The 19,718-nt window shown below is 41.4% G+C and overlaps 1 protein-coding gene across 4 annotated transcripts in view; it reads left to right on the forward strand.

Annotated features, from left to right (window-relative positions):
• The first annotated feature begins 799 nt into the window (after nt 1–799).
• The window catches only part of LOC110527647 (protein MTSS 2), a 121,234-nt gene continuing 102,315 nt past the window's right edge, over nt 800–19,718 (forward strand). For 2 of the 4 annotated variants that reach the window (XM_021609060.2, XM_021609059.2), the window contains exons 1-2: nt 802–1,828; nt 19,609–19,670. In XM_021609060.2, the coding sequence (XP_021464735.2) occupies nt 1,757–1,828; nt 19,609–19,670 (134 nt within the window). In that variant the 5' untranslated portion in view covers nt 802–1,756. Of the gene's footprint in view, nt 1,829–19,608; nt 19,671–19,718 lie in introns of all 4 variants that reach the window. The other 2 variants (XM_036983140.1, XM_021609056.2) reach the window with 2 other exon arrangements.

Raw genomic sequence — 19,718 nt, forward strand, 5'->3', positions numbered from 1 at the left:
ATAGTCACTTTAACTCTACCAACATATACATATTACCTCGACTAACCGGTACCCCTGTTTATAGCCTCGCTACTGTTATTTTACTGCTCCTCTTACTATTTTTATTTCATGTTTTTTTACTTAACAATTTTTCTAAACTGCATTGTTGGTTAAGGGCTTGTAAAGTAAGCATGTCACTAATGTCTGTATTCGGCACATGTGTCAAATACATTTGATTTGTTTTTCTCTCATTGACTTCTAACCCCAACGAGAACAGACCCCAGCGAGGCCTGTTCTGCCTCGCAAGCGTTCCCGGAAGTCTTGCGATGTTGCGCCTCTAGGTTTTGAAACTCTGTATTAAAAGCTGCTTCTCCAATAGAAATCCCCGATCACACTTGTAGGCGATGTCATGGCGACGTTGGTTAGCTAAGCCCATGCGTAGAAACGTCATCGGATCCAATGATCGTCTCGTGCCGAGCTGCGCATGTGCATGCCGTCAAATTAAAGGCACTTCGATATAAAGTAGTTTTTAACGAAAATGAAATCGTGTCAGTTTGTCACTTTCACGAGGTTGAAGTGATAACATGTTCAACTACTTAAGACATTTGCTCGAATCTAGGTTCTGCGTATAGCTTTTGAGAAAATGAACAACTCTTCTCTCATTGCCTTCTCAAACCCCAAACCCCGTCCTGCTTGGTCTTTTTCACTAGCGTTCCCGGAGTCTCGCGAGGTTCGCCACTGGCTTTACAGACTGTGACGTAATCTTGTTCACCTCCATATAAGGACATTTAATTCATAGGTCATTTAAATGCATTTGTTTATTAAAATATCATAGACCCCAACATTTTCCTACCTTTGCAGTTCATACGATGTCTGAAACTCTGCATTGCGGTTAATTTTTTATTTTATTTCTTTGTAGAGAGATGAATGGCCTCATTGTGATGTTTTAATCACATTAGCGTTTACATTGAATTAAAATAGCCATGTTCTTGTGATGCTTGTAAATCCGAATCTTACTTGCTCCACCCAAGTACCAGGCGGATCTTGGGAAATATGTCATTTGGAGCGCGCACGGTGGTGGTAGCAACCTTCTTATTATAGCTCAATGGCAGAAACACACATCAGCAAACTCAAAGGATACGTGGATTCTCATTGAATAATTGTATGGCTCGTGGCTGGGTGAAAGCCCATGGTGACACAAATTTACCAACAAACTGAAACCGCATAAGAGGACAGATGACTCGACACGAACATAATTATTTCATGGGACACAGAGATATGCTTATTTTTGTTTGTATTTGCTGACTACTGAATGAATCATTGATCACGGACTGCTAGTTAGCAGGTAGATATTCCGGAATTTCTGGCCAGCTGCATTGCCAAGGTCCTATAGGTATTTGGATTGGCTGTGGTTGTAACTATAGCAAACTAGGCTCGGATACAACAATCAGGTCAATTGGACGGATTTCCCATTCTAGCTACTTTCATCCATTCCATGTTTACTCGGAGGTGTATCAAATTGGCTGGCTAGTTAACGAGCTAGCTAGCCAAACACCGAGTCGGACGGGATTATAATATTCCACGTTGCTAGCTACTGTATTGTTTCCCTCCAGGAATTTGGATTTATTTTACTAGAACATTAACAGTATTTAGCTATAGATATCTTTGGGCCAATCCCTTTTGAAACTTTACACCGAGATTTCCCTCAACAGCTATATTTATAAACGAATGAATTTAAAAGCTACTATAGCTAGCTAGTGTTGTTCGATTTTGGAAAATGGATGCGGGCATTGAAAAGGAATGCAGCGCTCTGGGAGGGCTCTTCCAGATCATCATGAACGACATGAAGGTAAGATGCATTTACAATAAATACCTTTCTTAGTAGGTAGAACTCAACCTTCACATTTATCTGGTGAGAACCATAATTTATCAAGCATGCTATTGACTAGAATTTGCCAAGTTGTCACGGCTCGTCTTCGTCTCTATTTGGGTTGACAAAATGAATGGTGTACTTTGTAACAGGCTAGCTAACTGTCTTTAGCACCTATGTGAAGCTAGCCACTAACGATTAGCCACAATAGTGGAATTTGCGGTTCGCATTTAAAATAAAAGTTCCTAATTTGAAAGGGAAGTAAACGGATACAAATAGTGGAATAGTGCCATATTTGGAGTAGATCATGTTAAACAAGTTTGTAACGTTTTTTTAAAATGAAGACAATTGGTTAATTTGACAAATTTGAACTCGCACTGTGGATGTATCGCACATGTATATGGATTGTGGCTGAATGAAATGGGGTGGCTGAATGAAATGGGCTGTCAGTCTAATTGACACCCTGTTAGTGCTGAACAATTGGTGCGTTTTCAGATAGGTTCGTTTATTTAAAAAATAACGGATTTCGGTTTTGATGATATTGGAAGCTGTAACACAGAATAAAACAATTAGTCAAAGTACCGTGATAAGTCACTGCCCATTAAAAAAAAGTGTCATGCACTTATTCAGAGCAATTTACAGGAACAATTAGGGTTAATTGCCTTGCTCAAGGGCACCGACTTACTTTTCACCTAGTCTGCTCAGGTATTAAAACCAGTGGTTACTGGCACAATGCTTGTAGCCACTAGGCTACCTGCCTCCGGAAATATACATGAAACGTTTCAATTGTGTATATTGTATTTGTTTTATTTTATGACTTTATTATTTAATAACAAGTCATCATCTCTAATAGAGCTGCTGTCTGACAAAAATCGCAATTTTATGAGTTCTATAAAGTAAATAAGGCATGACTTCTGAATACCAACTATCAATCACTTAGATCATGTATTTTCAGCTAGAGATACAGTGGCAAGAAAGTATGTGAACCCTTTGGACTTACCTGGATTTCTGCTAAAATTGGTCATCAAATTTGATCTGATCTTCGTCTAGGTCACAACAATGACAAACATAGCGTGCTTAAATACAATCATTTGTGTGTTATTAGTTTTTCTTGTCTATATTGAATACATACTTTTTACAACCTACACTGATTGTTTAAATTATGTGAACCCCTAGGCTAGTGACTTTGCCAAAAGCTAGGAGTCAGATAACCTGGAGTCCAATCAATGAGACGAGATTGGCCGTGTCTGAATCCTGGTTTCGGAAGACCACCAAAAACCCTGAAATTTCCATGCCTAACTATAACATTTTCCGACAAGATAAAACTGAATTGCAATCTACTGCAGAGATGGCCTGCAGAGTTCTGTCTTACTATCCAGGCCTGTGCCCAAACAATTTTAGATTCTACTTTTAAAATTCCACCTTTCCAGAAACAAGTCTCTCACTGTTGCTGCTTGCTATAGACCACCTTCTGCCCCCAGCTTTGCCCTGGACACCATATGTGAATTGATTGCCCCCCCATCTACCTTCAGAGTTCGTGCTGTTAGGTGACCTAAACGTGGACATGCTTAACACCCCGACCATCTGACAATCTAAGCTTGATGCCCTCAATCTCACACAAATTATCAATGAACCTACCAGGTACTACCCCAAATCCGTAAACACGGGCACCCTCATAGATATCATCCTAACCAACCTGCCCTCCAATTATACCTCTGTCTTCAACCAGGATCTCAGCGATCACTGATCATTGCCTGCGTCTGTAATGGCCTGCGTTCAAATGACCACCCCTCATCACTGTCAAACGCTCCCTAAAATACTTCAGCGAGCAGGCCTTTCTAATCGACCTGGCCCGGGTATCCTGGAATGATATTGGCTTTTCTTTGAAAGTGCTTTCCTCACCATCTTAAATAAGCATACCCCATTAAAAAATGTAGAACCAGGAACAGATGGTTCACTTGGTTCACTCCAGACCTGACTACCCTTGACCAGCATGAAAACAACCTGTGGTGTACTGCATTAGCATCGAATTGCCCCCGCGATACCGCTACCCCGGTCAACAACCCTGCACCCCCCACAGCAACTTGCCCAAGCCTCCCTCATTTTTCCTTCACCCAAATCCAGATAGCTGATGTTTTGAAAGAGCTGCAAAATCTGGACCACTACAAATCATCTGGGCTAGACAATCTGGACCCTCTCTAAAATTATCAGCCCGAAATTGTTGCATCCCCTATCACTAGCCTGTTCAACCTCTTTCGTATCGTCGGAGATCCCTAAAGATTGGAAAGCTGCCGCGGTCAACCCCCTCTTCAAAGGGGGAGACACTCTAGACCAAAACTGCTACAGACCTATATCTACCCTGCCTTTTCTAAGGTTTTCGAAAGCCAAGTTAACAAACAGATCACCGACCATTTTAAATCCCACCGTACCCTCTCCGCTATGCAATCTGGTTTCCGAGCTGGTCATGGGTGCATCTCAGCCACACTCAAGGTCCTAAATTATATCATAACCGCCATCGATAAGAGACATTACTTTGCAGCCGTGTTCATCGACCTGGCCAAGGCTTTCGACCATGTCAATCACCTGGTTCACCAACTACTTCTTAGACACAGTTAAGTGTGTCAAATTGGAGGGTCTGTTGTCTGGACCTCTGACAGTCTCTATGGTGGTGCCACAGGGTTCAATCCTCAGGCCGACTCTTCTCTGTATACATCAATGATGTTGCACGTGCTGCTGGTGATTCTTTGATCCACCTCTACGCAGACGACACCATTCTGTATACTTCTGGCCCTTCTTTGGACAATGTGTCAACAACTCTCCAGACAAGCTTCAATGCCATACAACTCCTTCAGTGGCCTCCAACTGCTCTTAAATGCAAGTAATACATAATAAATAATAAATCCATGCTCTTCAACCGATTGCTGCCCGCACCTGCCCGCTAGTCCAACATCACTACTCTGGACGGTTCTGACTTAAAATATGTGGACAACTACAAATACCTAGGTGTCTGGTTAGACTGTAAACTCTCCTTCCAGTCTCACATTAAGCATCTCCAATCCAAATTGAAATCTAGAACTGGCTTCCTATTTCGCAACAAAGCATCCTTCACTCATGCTGCCAAACATACCCTCGTAAAACTGACTATCCTGCCGGTCCTTGACTTCGGCGATGTCATTTACAAAATAGCCTCCAACACTCTAATCAGCAAATTGGATGCAGTCTATTACAGTGCCATCCATTTTGTCACCAAAGCCCCATATACCACACCACTGCGACCTGTATGTCCTCGTTGGCTGGCCCTCGCTTCATATTCATCGCCATGGCAACTGTGTCCTGTTTGTGTTTGGTGGGACGTTGATGGAATATTCTCCTGACCTAGAGCCAGTTTTCTGACGGTTATCTACGTTTTTGCTAGGTAAAGCCCCGCCTTATCTCAGCTCACTGGTCACCATAGCAGCACCCACCCGTAGCACGCGCTCCAGCAGGTATATTTCACTGGTCACCCCCAAAGCCAATTCCTCCTTCGGCCGCCTTTCCTTCCAGTTCTCTGTTGCAAATGACTGGAACGAACTGCAAAAATCACTGAAGCTGGAGACTCATATCTCCCTCAGTAGCTTTAAGCACCAGCTGTCAGAGCAGCTCACAGATCACGGCACCTGTACATAGCCCGTCTGTAAATAGCCCAACTACCTCATCCCCATGCTGTTATTTTATTTATTTTGCTCCTTTGCACCCAAGTACAGTGGGGCAAAAAAGTATTTAGTCAGCCAACAATTGTGCAAGTTCTCCCACTTAAAAAGATGAGAGGCCTGTAATTTTCATCATAGGTACACTTCAACTATGACAGACTAAATGAGAGAAAAAAAATCCAGAAAATCACATAGTAGGATTTTTTATGAATTTATTTGCAAATTATGGTGGAAAATAAACTTTTGTTTTTGACCAAATACTTATCTCAATACTTTGTTATATACCCGTTGTTGGCAATGACAGAGGTCAAACGTTTTCTGTAAGTCTTCACAAGGTTTTCACACACTGTTGCTGGTATTTTGGCCCATTCCTCCATGCAGATCTCTTATAGAGCAGTGATGTTTTGGGGCTGTTGCTGGGCAACATGGACTTTCAACTCCCTCCAAAGATTTTCTATGGGGTTGAGATCTGGAGACTGGCTAGGCCACTCCAGGACCTTGAAATGCTTCTTATGAAGCCACTTCTTCGTTGCCCGGGCGGTGTGTTTGGGATCATTGTCATGCTGAAAGACCCAGCCAGGTTTCATCTTCAATGCCCTTGCTGATGGAAGGAGGTTTTCATTGAAAATCTCAAGATACACGGCCCCATTCATTCTTTCCTTTACACGGATCAGTCGTCCTGGTCCCTTTGTAGAAAAACAGCCCCAAAGCATGATGTTTCCACCCCCATGCTTCACAGTAGGTATGGTGTTCTTTGGATGCGACTCAGCATTCTTTCTCCTCCAAACACGACGAGTTGCGTTTTTACCAAACAGTTCTATTTTGGTTTCATCTGACCATATGACATTCTCCCAATCTAGATCATTCAAATGCTCTCTAGCAAACTTCAGACGGGCCTGGACATGTACTGGCTTAAGCAAGGGGACACGTCTGGCACTGCAGGATTTGAGTCCCTGGCGGCGTAGTGTGTTACTGATGCTAGGCTTCGTTACTTTGGTCTTAGCTCTCTGCAAGTCATTCACTAGGTCCCCCCGTATGGTTCTGGGACTTTTGCTCACTGTTTTTGTGATCATTTTGACCCCACCGGTGTGAGATATTGCGTGGAGCCCCAGATCGAGGGAGATTATCAGTGGTCTTGTATGTCTTCCGTTTTCTAATAATTGCTCCCACAGTTGATTTCTTCAAACCAAGCTGCTTACCTATTGCAGATTCAGTCTTCGCAGCCTGGTGCAGGTCTACAATTTTGTTTCTGGTGTCCTTTGACAGCTCTTTGGTCTTGGCCATAGTGGAGTTTGGAGTGTGACTGTTTGAGGTTGTGGACAGGTGTCTTTTTATACTGATAACTTCAAACGGGTGCCATTAATACAGGTAACGAGTGGAGGACAGAGGAGCCTCTTAAAGAAGTTGTTACAGGTCTGTAAGAGCCAGAAATCTTGCTTGTTTGTAGGTGACCAAATACTTATTTTCCACCATAATTTGCAAATAAATTCATAAGTGTTTTTATTTATTTTGTCTGTCATAGTTGAAGTGTACCTATGATGAAAATTACAGGCCTCATCTTTTTAAGTGGGAGAACTTGCACAATTGTTGGCTGACTAAATACTTTCTTGCCCCACTGTTTATCTGCTTGCACACTCATCTTCTGCACATCTATCACTCCAGTGTTCAATTGCTATATTTTAATTATTTTGACACTGGCCTACTTATTGCCTTACCTCCCTTATCCTACCTCATTTGCACACACTGTATAGATACTTTTTCTATTGTATTATTGACTGTTTGTTTATTCCATGTGTAAATGTTTGTGTATTACTGCTTTGCTTTATCTATGCCAGGTCGCAGTTGTAAATGAGTACTTCTCAACTAGCCTACCTGGTTAAATAAAGGTTTAATACAATTTGAAGATGTTGGCTAGAGCTGCCTTGCCCTATAAATAACACTCACAAAATTTGAGTTTGCTATTTTCAAGAAGCATTGCCTGATGTTAACCATGCCTTGAACAAAAGAGTTCTCAGAAGACCCAAGATTAAGAATTGTTGACTTACATAAAGCTGGATAGGGTTACAGAAGTATCTCTAAAAGCCTTGATGTTCGTCAGTCCACGGTAAGACAAATTGTCTATAAATGGAGAAAGTTCAGCACTGTTGCTACTCTCCCTAGGAGTGGCTGTCCTGCAAAAATGACTGCAAGAGCACAGTGCAGAATGCTCAATGAGGTTAAGAAGAATCCTGGAGTGTCAGCTAAAGACTTGCAGAAATCTCTTCAACATGCTAACATCTCTGACGAGTCTACTATATGTGAAACACTAAACAATAATGGTGTTCATGGGAGTACACTGGAAGAAGCCACTGCTGTCCAAAAAAGATCATTGCTGCACGTCTGAAGTTAGCTGAAGTGCACCTGGATGTTTCACAGCGCCACTTGCAAAATTTTCTGTGGACAGATGAAACTACATTTGAGTTGTTTGGAAAGAACACAAAAAACCAACATCAAAACCTCATCCCAACTGTAAAGTATGGTGAAGGGAGCATCATGGTTTGGGGCTGCTTTGCTGCCTCAGGGCCTGGACAGCTTGCTATCATCGACGGAAAACTTGAAGTCATTTATACATTTTGCAGGAGAATGTTAGACTAACTCTCCTCCAATTGAAGCGCAACAGAAGTTGGGTGACGCAACAGGACATCGACTCAAAACACACACGGGAATCAACAACAGAATGGCTTCAACAGAAGAAAATACACCTTCTGGAGTCCTGACCTCAACCTGATTTGAGATGCTGTGGCATGACCTCGAGAGCAGTTTACACCAGACATCCCAAGAATATTGCTGGACTGAAACAGTTTTTTTAATAAGAATGGTCCAAAATTCCTCCGGACCGTTGTGTAGGTCTGATCCACAACTACAGAACATGTTTGGTTGAGGTTATTGCTGCCAACGGAGGGTCAACCAGTTATTAAATCGAAGGGTTCACATACTTTCCCCACCCTGCACTGTGAATGTTTATACGGTGTGTTCAATTAAGACATGAAAACGTATAATTGTGTGTTATTAGTTTAAGCTGACTGTCTATTGTGACTTAGATGATCAGATCAAATTGTATGACCAATTTATGCAGAAATCCAGGTATTTTCAAAAGGTTCACACTTTTTCTTGCCACTATAACTCATGAAGCAACTTTTCTATCCTTCTCAACAGTCTCTCTTTTAGGTAGCATGTGTAAAAGAAACAGAATGGACAAGTAGGCATGCAATTGATTACTGTCATTGTAGTGATTTACCACGTTTTCTACACAACTGTAGAATTTTCGGCTGTTGGAAACTACAACTCCCTACTATGTCGCACAGGTCATTCTTGATCTGATTTCTCTGTGTAAACACTTCATAGTAGTGTTCAGTGGGTGTCACTGAATAGAATGATACATTTCATGGCTCCACAATCCATAGGTAGGGCTGTACAGTGAGAAATAAGTATGCCCCCCAATGCAATTCTGAAGTCTGATACATCCCCCCGTGCGATTTCATCGGATTACATTTTTCATGATTAACCTATTGTCTTTTGTTGCATTCATAACATTCTCAACTTATTCCATTATTTGTATCTGTTTCCATCACTTTCGGCGAGGGACATTTTATTTTGAAGGCAAGCCGCAAATTCCACTAATCGTTATTGTGGCTAGATTCACATAGTTAGTTAGCCAATTTGCTGTTGAACCAACAGGATTTAGTTGGCTAGCTAACCCAAACTGAAATAAATCAAACGGGCCATCCATTTTACCTATCGCCCCTGGTCAGATGTTCTTCCAACTAGTGAACGTTAGCTGAATTATAAAATCACCCCTTGTATTTTGAATTTTATCGTAACACCATTGGATGGTATACCAGCTTTTCCCGAAAGTGTTCATCATTGGAACTTGTGATGTTTACGTGTTAAAATGACAACTATTTGCACATGCGACTGAACACAATTGCACGCATGCACATTAGAAATGTCTGCATTGGATTGGTCTTTGTCAATGTGAAAGGCCACTCTTGTCTTTGTAAACAACACCATTGAGGGGGTTACAATAGACCTGATGTTTACCTGAAACAACTACTGAAGAGTAGCAGTAGTGTGAAGGGAAGACTGTCTTCTCCTGGTTAAAAGGATCCCATATTTTCTTTGGTCATAATTATATAGCATGTTTGAGAGCTTGGCGGTAGAACATAGACATTTAGTCCCTTCAACTAATACCTGGCATTGCAACTTTAAGGAGTGGGGGCACAATCTAGAGGGGGAAGCTGTGCGCAGATAGGCCTAGGTTTAACGTGAAATAGCCTACTCAATTTACCCCATTAATAAGAGGGCATTGATTTTAATCCTAGTATCATGCTCAAGGCCAAGCCTATAGGTTTCATCCAGGTGTAGGCCTAGCTGCTTGTAAGTGTGGAATATATGGCCAGATGGTGGGAATGCCCCGGTGATATTCTGCCATGCTAGTAATTTGGTGGGTGCTGTTGCCAGATGCTTTATGCCACTCCCCACTTTGACATTTACTCTTGTATGCTTGCCCGGGGCAAGTAAACACAAGTTGTTGAACAACCAGATTATAGATTTAAGTTCTCTGAATGGACAAGTAAAAAAAAAATCACATCACTATCAAAAAATGTGGATACTCGGCTCATAATCTGAATTGGATTAAAATGTCCTCCGGCAGCAATGTTTTGCCCTCTGTCCTCAATCTCTGCAGAGCGCGCAAGTTCAAATCCCCGAGCTGACAAGGTACAAATCTGTCGTTCTGCCCCTGAACAGGAAGTTAACCCACTGTTCCTAGGCCGTCATTGAAAATAAGAATTTGTTCTTAACTGACTTGCCTAGTTAAATAAAGGTAAAATAAATACAACTCCAGTTGTAAAACCGTCTCTCAAGCGCTCAAAATTCTCTGCTATTCAATACTGGCCTAATTGACAGTTACATTTTTAAAAATGTATCTTAGACTAGTCTAATTGAAAAGTAACTCCTATACTATCTAGATCTCCCCTGAACATGGAATATTTTTACAAATAGATATACATTATATAAACACCGTAGCCATTTGATCCTTAGTTCATTGAATGAGGAAATATTTTTTATACACTTTTCCATGGCAAAAATTAAAACACGGGAGTGCTAGTGAGCAAGCCATGGGGTAGGTCACGTTTTTCTGAGCTCCTGCTGAAATTGTATTTATTTAATACTTTCCTTGCGCTTTCACCCGAAAAACTAGGAATCACAGCCTTTGAATGACATGCTTTACTTTGTTAAACTTTTGCAGGTATTGCACCATTTACGCATTAAAATAAAAAGTTTAAGTTCAGCGGAGAACTGACAAAAGAGCACACTCGGCTCAAGTTCTTTAACAAGTGGAAGCAGCGGCACCTCCCCTCGGCAGGTCGAGATTTTTGCTGCCCTCAGAGCGGGCATTTCTTCTATGCTCAAGGAGGCGCTCAGTGACAACTTACATTTTATTAAGAGTTACAAGCAGTCAAGAATGAACTCGCAAGCATCCAGCAATGTTTTGTACTGAACTGGATACAGTTAAGAAAACTGTCTCCGACATTGAACAAGGCTGGTCAACATGCTCAGACAACACGACTACGCTTCAAACCACGGTTAAGAAGCTTGAAACTGATGTATCTAGCCTTAAGGAACAATGCATATATTTACAAGGTTATATGTTATGATCCAATATCAGGATCATGGGGTAGTTGAGGACCCGGGCTCAAGTTCTCCTTTATCGGCCTCAAAGTTATTGAAAGATGCGCTCAAATTGGATAAAGACGTCCTTGTAGACCCCTCACATCGGGGCTCTCAAGCAAGAAAGCCTTGGGGAAAATCTTGCGTCATTGTGGCTAAACTACACTATCAGGATAGAATATCAATACTATGGCATGAAAGAGAATTTGGCCCACTTCGATGCAGCAGAACACATATGTTTGTCTTCCAAGAGTTTGCCCCCAGCGTTGCTCTTGACCGTGCCGCTATCAACGATGTCAAAGGTCTGCTCTGTGGACGGACCTCGGAATGGTGTGACTTTTCCTGCCCGGCTCCGTATAACACATCGGCACCGAGAAAGAGTTCCAAGACCCTCATAAGGCGATGGCCTTCATAAAGGCAAACATTCTAGCGAGGTCGGACGAAGTAAATGGCTGAATGTTCACCTATTTGACGATTAGGGTAATGGACAAATGTCTACCACTGCAGACTCACTTTTTTGTAGATACCACTGGCAATGCTATACAGTATCAGTTGGTATTGTTAACATTAGTGCCTTAGATCTGGTGAGTCAAATCTCCTTTTGTTGTAACATTTTATGTTCTTACCATGAAGCTGCTTGTTTCTATTTAATGATGGTACCTGTATCCAGGGTATATGAAGCACAGTTCTATTATTAGTTTACCTAATTTCTTTAAAGACGTTGCTGTTAACTTAGTGGTATTGCTGTAAGGTGATTTATAAAATGTTTTATACTTTTAAAATGGCCTAGTTTTGGGTTGTAAATAAGTATTTATGCTCAACTTGTTTTATATACTTCACACTTTCAGCAGGGCTCTCTATTCGATAGGTTTAGTGTTCCCTACTTCAAGCACATTGTTTGGATATCTTTGCGTGGGGATTAGCGGTTACTTTGTTCTATTAGGTGACACGGGTGAGTTTTCTTTTTCATACCAGACTTGAGTATTGTTTCTTTATTCTGCAACTTTTTTGTGTGCTATTTTTGGCATTTATTTTAATTGATTAGTTATTGTAAACTGACATCTCCCTTTCCCACCTGACTTTCTATGGCTAGGCCTAATATCATGAGAGGAACAGCTGGTTGCGCAGTCACTTTTGCTAGCTGGAATGTTAAATCTTTAAGTCACACAGTGAAACGTGAAAGGCTTATTTCTCATTTAAATCACCTTAAAGTAGATATTGCCTTCAGGAGACACAGCTCCGCATTTTCGACCACTAGTTTAAAAGGATGTATCGGTCAATCATCATTTTAAAACTAGAGAAGCAGCCATTTTAATTAGTAAAAACATACCATTCGCAATGCCAAGTGAAGAGGCAGACTCAGCAGGCAGTTTCATTATTGTAGTAGGAAGACTGTTGGCTAACATTTATGCACCAAATTGGTTTCTGCAATCTCACAGCTAGGGTGTATTTTTTTAATAAAAAAATTATTTCCTTTTTTTTTCTTAACAGTTTATAAGACCTTCTCACGTATAGACTACTTTTTCCTAGACAATGGATTTCTGCCACTTCTCATGGAGTGTGATTTACCAAGCTATAGTCATTTAAGATCATTCTCCGCTTAAAATGAAACTACTTATACCAAATACATAGCCTAATTATCGCCCTTGGTGGCACTACTCCTTTTAGAAGAAACCTTTGCTTTTATCTCAAATTGAGCTATTTCTTGAGCTTAATCAAACCCCTGGAAGGTCTCCTACAACAGTATGCGAACCAATGCAGGCTTATCTAAGGGGCCAAATTATTTTGTACAGCGCAAGATTAACCAACAATGCAGTTGAAGGAAGAGTTGGGGGCTTGGAAGTAAGCATTTCAGGTGTTAGGTTCTGATACTTAGTGTCTTTTTTTTTTACGAAAAAGCTTTTTATGAAAGCTTAACCAAGTTTATTCATCCCAGAGGGTCAATACAGCTACATTAGACAAACACATTTAAACACAAGCGCTGATATTTAACCCTTCCTCATAGACTGAGTCTCCTCCTACACATCTGAACAAACATTTTATCTTTACTGCTAGGCAGGATAAACTTTTATGGTCCGTATCCCCAGACCTGATCTCAGCCCCCCCCCCATCACTAATCCAATGTGCTCTCCACTTATCATTGCCTGCCACATGATCGCTTCCCTGCACTCAATATTTCAATAGGACACCTGATATAATGTAAGCGTTATACATTACCCTCTCTCCCTCAGTGACATGAATAAGTATATTTCATATTCTCAGAACCCAACACAGGGTAAGCTGTATTTTGGCGCATGTGACAAATGAAATTAGACTTTGAATACAGATATGCATCGGTTGGTCACAGATGCCTTTAAAAAAAAAAAAAAAAAAAAAAAGTAGGGTCGTGGATCAGAGAACCAGTCAGTATCTGGCATGACCACCATTTGCCTCATGCAGCGTGCCACAATCGATAACATGCAATGGCGTTTCTTTGTCTGCCCATACCATAACCCCACAGCCACCATGGGGCACTCTGTTCACAACATTGACATCAGCAAACCACTCACCCACACAACGCCATACATGTGGTCTGCTGTTGTGAGGCTTATTGGATGTACTGACAAATTCTCTAAAATGACGCTGGAGGTGGGATATGGTATTGAAATTAACATTAAATTCTCTGGCAACGGCTCTGGTGGACATTCCTGCAGTCAGCATGCCAATTTCACGCTCCCTCAACTTGAGATGTGTTGTGTGACAAAACTGCACATTTTAGTGGCATTTTATTGTTCCCAGCAAGAGGTTTACCTGAGTAATGATCATGCTGTTTAATCAGCTTCTTGATATGCCACACCTGTCAGGTGGATGGATTATCTTGGCAAAAAGTAAATGCTCACTAACAGGGATGTAAATAAATTTGTGCACAATTTGAAATATGCCTTTTCTATGTATGGAACATTTCTGGGATCTTTTCGTTCAGCTCATGAAACACTTTACATGTTGAGATTTTTGTATAGTATAAATAAATACCTATAAATTAAATGTATTGTCATTGTTTTCCAGCTGGCTAGCATGAGGCAGCTCAGTCTTCAGAGGCAATTATTTTGCTGGAATCTGTGCAGTTTCTTACTTTCACTAGAGTAACACAGTTTTAGCATTTAAAAAAGCCTGTATTTCTGGTGCTCCTAAATTGTGTGCTGCTTACATTTTTTGTTTCTTTCCCTCAAATTTAAGAAACAAGCTTCTGGCGTGTCTGTTTTTAAGCGCAATCGATACAGATGTTATTTTTATTCCAGCTATTATAATAACAATAAATATCAACAGATATACACTGCTCAACAGAAATAAAGGGAACACTTAAACAACACAATGTAACTCCAAGTCAATCACACTTCTGTGAAATCAAACTGTCCACTTAGGAAGCAACACTGATTGACAATACATTTCACATGCTGTTGTGCAAATGGAATAGACAACAGGTCAAATAGACAAAGGAGTGGTTCTGCAGGTGGTGACCACAGACCACTTCTCAGTTCCTATGCTTCCTGGCTGATGTTTTGGTCACTTTTGAATGCTGGCGGGGCTTTCACTCTAGTGGTAGCATGAGACTGAGTCTATAACCCACACAAGTGTCTCAGGTAGTGCAGCTCATCCAGGATGGGACATCAATGCGAGCTGTGGCAAGAAGGTTTGCTGTGTCTGTCAGCATAGTGTCCAGAGCATGGAGGCGCTACCAGGAGACATGCCAGTACATCAGGAGATGTGGAGGAGGCCGTAGGAGGGCAACAACCCAGCAGCAGGACCGCTACCTCTGCCTTTGTGCAAGGATGAGCAGGAGGAGCATTGCCAGAGCCCTGCAAAATGACCTCCAGCAGGCCACAAATGTGCACGTCTGCTCAAACGTTCATAAACAGACTCCATGAGTGTGGTATGAGGGCCCGACGTCCACAGGTGGGGGTTGTGCTTACAGCCGTTTGGCATTTGCCAGAGAACACCAAGATTGGCAAATTCGCCACTGGCGCCCTGTGCTCTTCACAGATGAAAGCAGGTTCACACTGAGAACATGTGACAGTCTGGAGACACCGTGGAGAACGTTCTGCTGCCTGCAACATCCTCCAGCATGACCGGTTTCGCGGTGGGTCAGTCACGGTGTGGGGTGGCATTTCTTTGGGGGGCCGCACAGCATTGGGTTCAATGCTAGACCTCATGTGGCTGGAGTGTCAGCAGTTCCTGCAAGAGGAAGGCATTGATGCTATGGACTGGCCCGCCCGTTCCCCAGACCTGAATCCAATTGAGCACATCTGGTACATCATGTCTCGCTCCATCCACCAACGCCACGTTGCACCATAGACTGTCCAGGAGTTGGCGGATGCTTTAGTCCAGGTCTGGGAGGATATCCCTCAGGAGACCATCCGCCACCTCATGCCCAGGTGTTGTAGGGAGGTCATACAGTCACGTGGAGGCCACACACACTACTGAGCCTCATTTTGACTTGTTTTAAGGACATTACATCAAAGTTGGATCAGCCTGTAGTGTGGTTTTCCACTTTAATTTTGAGTGTGACTCATAATCCAGACCTCCATGGGTTGATAAATTCGATTTCCATTGATCATTTTTGTGTGATTTTGTTGTCAGCACATTCAACTACAGTGCCTTGCGAAAGTATTCGGCCCCCTTGAACTTTGCGACCTTTTGCCACATTTCAGGCTTCAAACATAAACATATAAAACTGTATTTTTTTGTGAAGAATCAACAACAAGTGGGACACAATCATGAAGTGGAACGACATTTATTGGATATTTCAAACTTTTTTAACAAATCAAAAACTGAAAAATTGGGCGTGCAAAATTATTAATTATTATTAATAAATAAATATTATTATTAATAAATAAATTATTATTATTGTTAATACTTTGTAGCGCCACCTTTTGCTGCGATTACAGCTGTAAGTCGCTTGGGGTATGTCTCTATCAGTTTTGCACATCGAGAGACTGACATTTTTTCCCATTCCTCCTTGCAAAACAGCTCGAGCTCAGTGAGGTTGGATGGAGAGCATTTGTGAACAGCAGTTTTCAGTTCTTTCTACAGATTCGATTAGATTCAGGTCTGGACTTTGACTTGGCCATTCTAACACCTGGATATGTTTATTTTTGAACCATTCCATTGTAGATTTTGCTTTATGTTTTGGATCATTGTCTTGTGGGAAGACAAATCTCCGTCCCAGTCTCAGGTCTTTTGCAGACTCCATCAGGTTTTCTTCCAGAATGGTCCTGTATTTGGCTCCATCCATCTTCCCATCAATTGTAACCATCTTCCCTGTCCCTGCTGAAGAAAAGCAGGCCCAAACCATGATGCTGCCACCACCATATTTGACAGTGGGGATGGTGTGTTCAGCTGTGTTGCTTTTACGCCAAACATAACGTTTTGCATTGTTGCCAAAAAGTTCAATTTTGGTTTCATCTGACCAGAGCACCTTCTTCCACATGTTTGGTGTGTCTCCCAGGTGGCTTGTGGCAAACTTTAAACAACACTTTTTATGGATATCTTTAAGAAATGGCTTTCTTCTTGCCACTCTTCCATAAAGGCCAGATTTGTGCAATATACGACTGATTGTTGTCCTATGGACAGAGTCTCCCACCTCAGCTGTAGATCTCTGCAATTCATCTAGAGTGATCATGGGCCTCTTGGCTGCATCTCTGATCAGTCTTCTCCTTGTATGAGTTGAAAGTTTAGAGGGACGGCCAGGTCTTGGTAGATTTGCAGTGGTCTGATACTCCTTCCATTTCAATATTTTTGAAAAATGCCTTATCGTTCGGGCTCTACTAACGTTTGCTGCATAAACACATTCATTTTCCATTCTAAATAATACATCTGCAGCTGATGAAGCTCATGAGTTGGAGCTGACTTGTGAGTGTGTAAATGATTTATAGGCATCTACCAACCTACCCCAGATTATGGGGGGCCAATGTTTCCTATGTTTTAGTTGTCCCCTCTGCTTTGGTTATGAAATGACCATCACCCACTAATTGTAATCTTTGCAGATTTAAGTGTTTGAGCCAGTAATGTATCAATATTTTTATAATTTACAAATTAGCTATGACATAACCAGTCACGGATTTACCATTAGGTAAGGAGAGGCAATTGCCTCAGGCCTCACACCAACAAGGGGCCTTGTGAGCAGGGCATAATTTACAAAAATAATACTAGTTATCATAAATATACCCCCTCCATCCACTGTGCCTGCGTTGCGTACACATTGTTGACAAAGGCATCCAAAAAAGTTAATTAATCCATACAGCTGACTACTATTCTAGAAAAGATGATTAATTTATTTTCATATTAATATAATCAACGTTTTTCCTCATAATATTAACTGTCATTACTCACCCACAGACTGGTTCATAATAATGGTCCATTCCATCCTGACAGAGTTGGCGTTCATTGTTCTTCACTCAACATGATTGGAAATGTGACTTTCATTTAAATTAAGCTGCAATAATGAGGTGCTTTCAGAGTGGGGCAGAGAAAATAAAGATTTAGTTGAACAAATATGACCTATTTACTTTCCACACTCAGTTGAAGTCGGAAGTTTACATACACTTAGGTTGGAGTCATTAAAACTTGTTTTTCAACCACTCCACACATTTCTTGTTAAACTATAGTTTTGGCAAGTCGGTTAGGACATCTACTTTGTGCATGACATGTTTTCCAACAATTGTTTACAGACATATTATTTCACTTATTCACTATCACAATTCCAGTGAGTCAGAAGTTTACGTACACTAAGTTGACTGTGCCTTTAAACAACTTGGAAAATTCCAGAAAATGATGTCATGGCTTGAGAAGCTTCTGATAGGTTAATTGACATAATTTGAGTCAATTGGAGGTGTACCTGTGGATGTATTTCAAGGCCTACATTCAAACTCAGTGCCGCTTTGCTTGACATGGAAAATCAAAAGAAATCCGCCAAGACCTCAAAGAAAATTGTAGACCAAGTCTGGTTCATCCTTGGGAGCAATTTCCAAACGCCTGAAGGTACCACGTTCATCTGTACAAACAATAGTACGCAAGTATAAACACCATGGGACCACGCTGCCGTCATAATGCTCAGGAAGGAGACGCGTTCTGTCTCCTAGGGATGAATGTACTTTGGTGCAAAAAGTGCAAATCAATCCCAGAACAACAGCAAAGGAATTTGTGAAGATGCTGGAGGAAACGGGTACAAAAGTATCTATCCACAGTAAAACCAGTCCTATATTGACATAACCTGAAAGGCCACTCAGCAAGGAAGAAGCCACTGCTTCAAAACCGCCAGACTACGGTTTGCAACTGCACACGGGGACCAAGATCATACTTTTTGGAGAAATGTCCTCTGGTCTGATGAAACAACTTTTTGGCCATAATGACCATCGTTATGTTTGAAGGAAAAAGGGGGAGGCTTGCAAGCCGAAGAACACCATCCCAACCGTGAAGCACGGGTGCTTTGCTGCAGGAGGGACTGGTGCACTTCACAAAATAGATGGCATCATGAGGTAGGCAGATTATGTTGAAGCAACATCTCAAGACATCAGTCAGGAAGGTAAAGCTTGGTCACACATGGGTCTTCCAATTGGACAATGACCCCAAGCATACTTCCAAAGTTGTTGCAAAATGGCTTAAGGACAACGTCAAGGTATTGGAGTGGCCATCACAAAGCCCTGCCCTGAACATTTTCTATATTTGGGTAGAACTGAAAAGCGTGTGTGAGCAAGGAGGCCTACAAACCTAACTCGGTTACACCAGCTCTGTCAGAAGGAATGGGCCAAAATTCACCCAACTTATTGTGGAAGGCTACCCGAAACGTTTGACCCAAGTTAAAGAATTTAAAGGCAATGCTACCAACTACTAATTGAGTGTATGTAAACGTCTGACCCACTGGGAATATGATGAAATAAATAAAAGCTAAAATAAATCACACTTCTGACATTTCACATTCTTAAAATAAAGTGGTGATCCTAACTGACCTAAAACGGGGCATTTTTACTAGGATTAAATGTCAGGAATTGTGAAACTGAGTTTAAATGTATTTGGCTAAGGTATATGTAAACTTCTGACTTCAACTGTAGTTGTCAAGCGTTCCACAGGGATGGAACAGGATGGAATACAGTAGTTGACTGCTCAAGCCTCCCTGACCCACTCCTTTTCCCAGTAACAGTCAATCTTTCCCACATCCAATTAAAAATGACAGTAAATATGATTGATTTCAATAATCTAAGCAATTCTAATCTCATAGAATGTAATGGTTGCTACTTACATTACATGTTTTTTCTATTGATTCAATAATTTACTGTTGTCCAACTTAAGTAACCACCCGTTGTGTGTCTGTTTGCTTTTCAGGCTAGTTATCCAGCCTGGGAGGACTTTGTAACCAAAGGAGTTAAGCTGCAATCCCAGCTAAGGTAAGAGCTAACCCTGGCCTCTGCAACCCCTCTCAGTGAATATCCATT

Source organism: Oncorhynchus mykiss, chromosome 7 (assembly GCF_013265735.2).
Source record: "Oncorhynchus mykiss isolate Arlee chromosome 7, USDA_OmykA_1.1, whole genome shotgun sequence".
Lineage (NCBI taxonomy): Eukaryota > Metazoa > Chordata > Actinopteri > Salmoniformes > Salmonidae > Oncorhynchus > Oncorhynchus mykiss.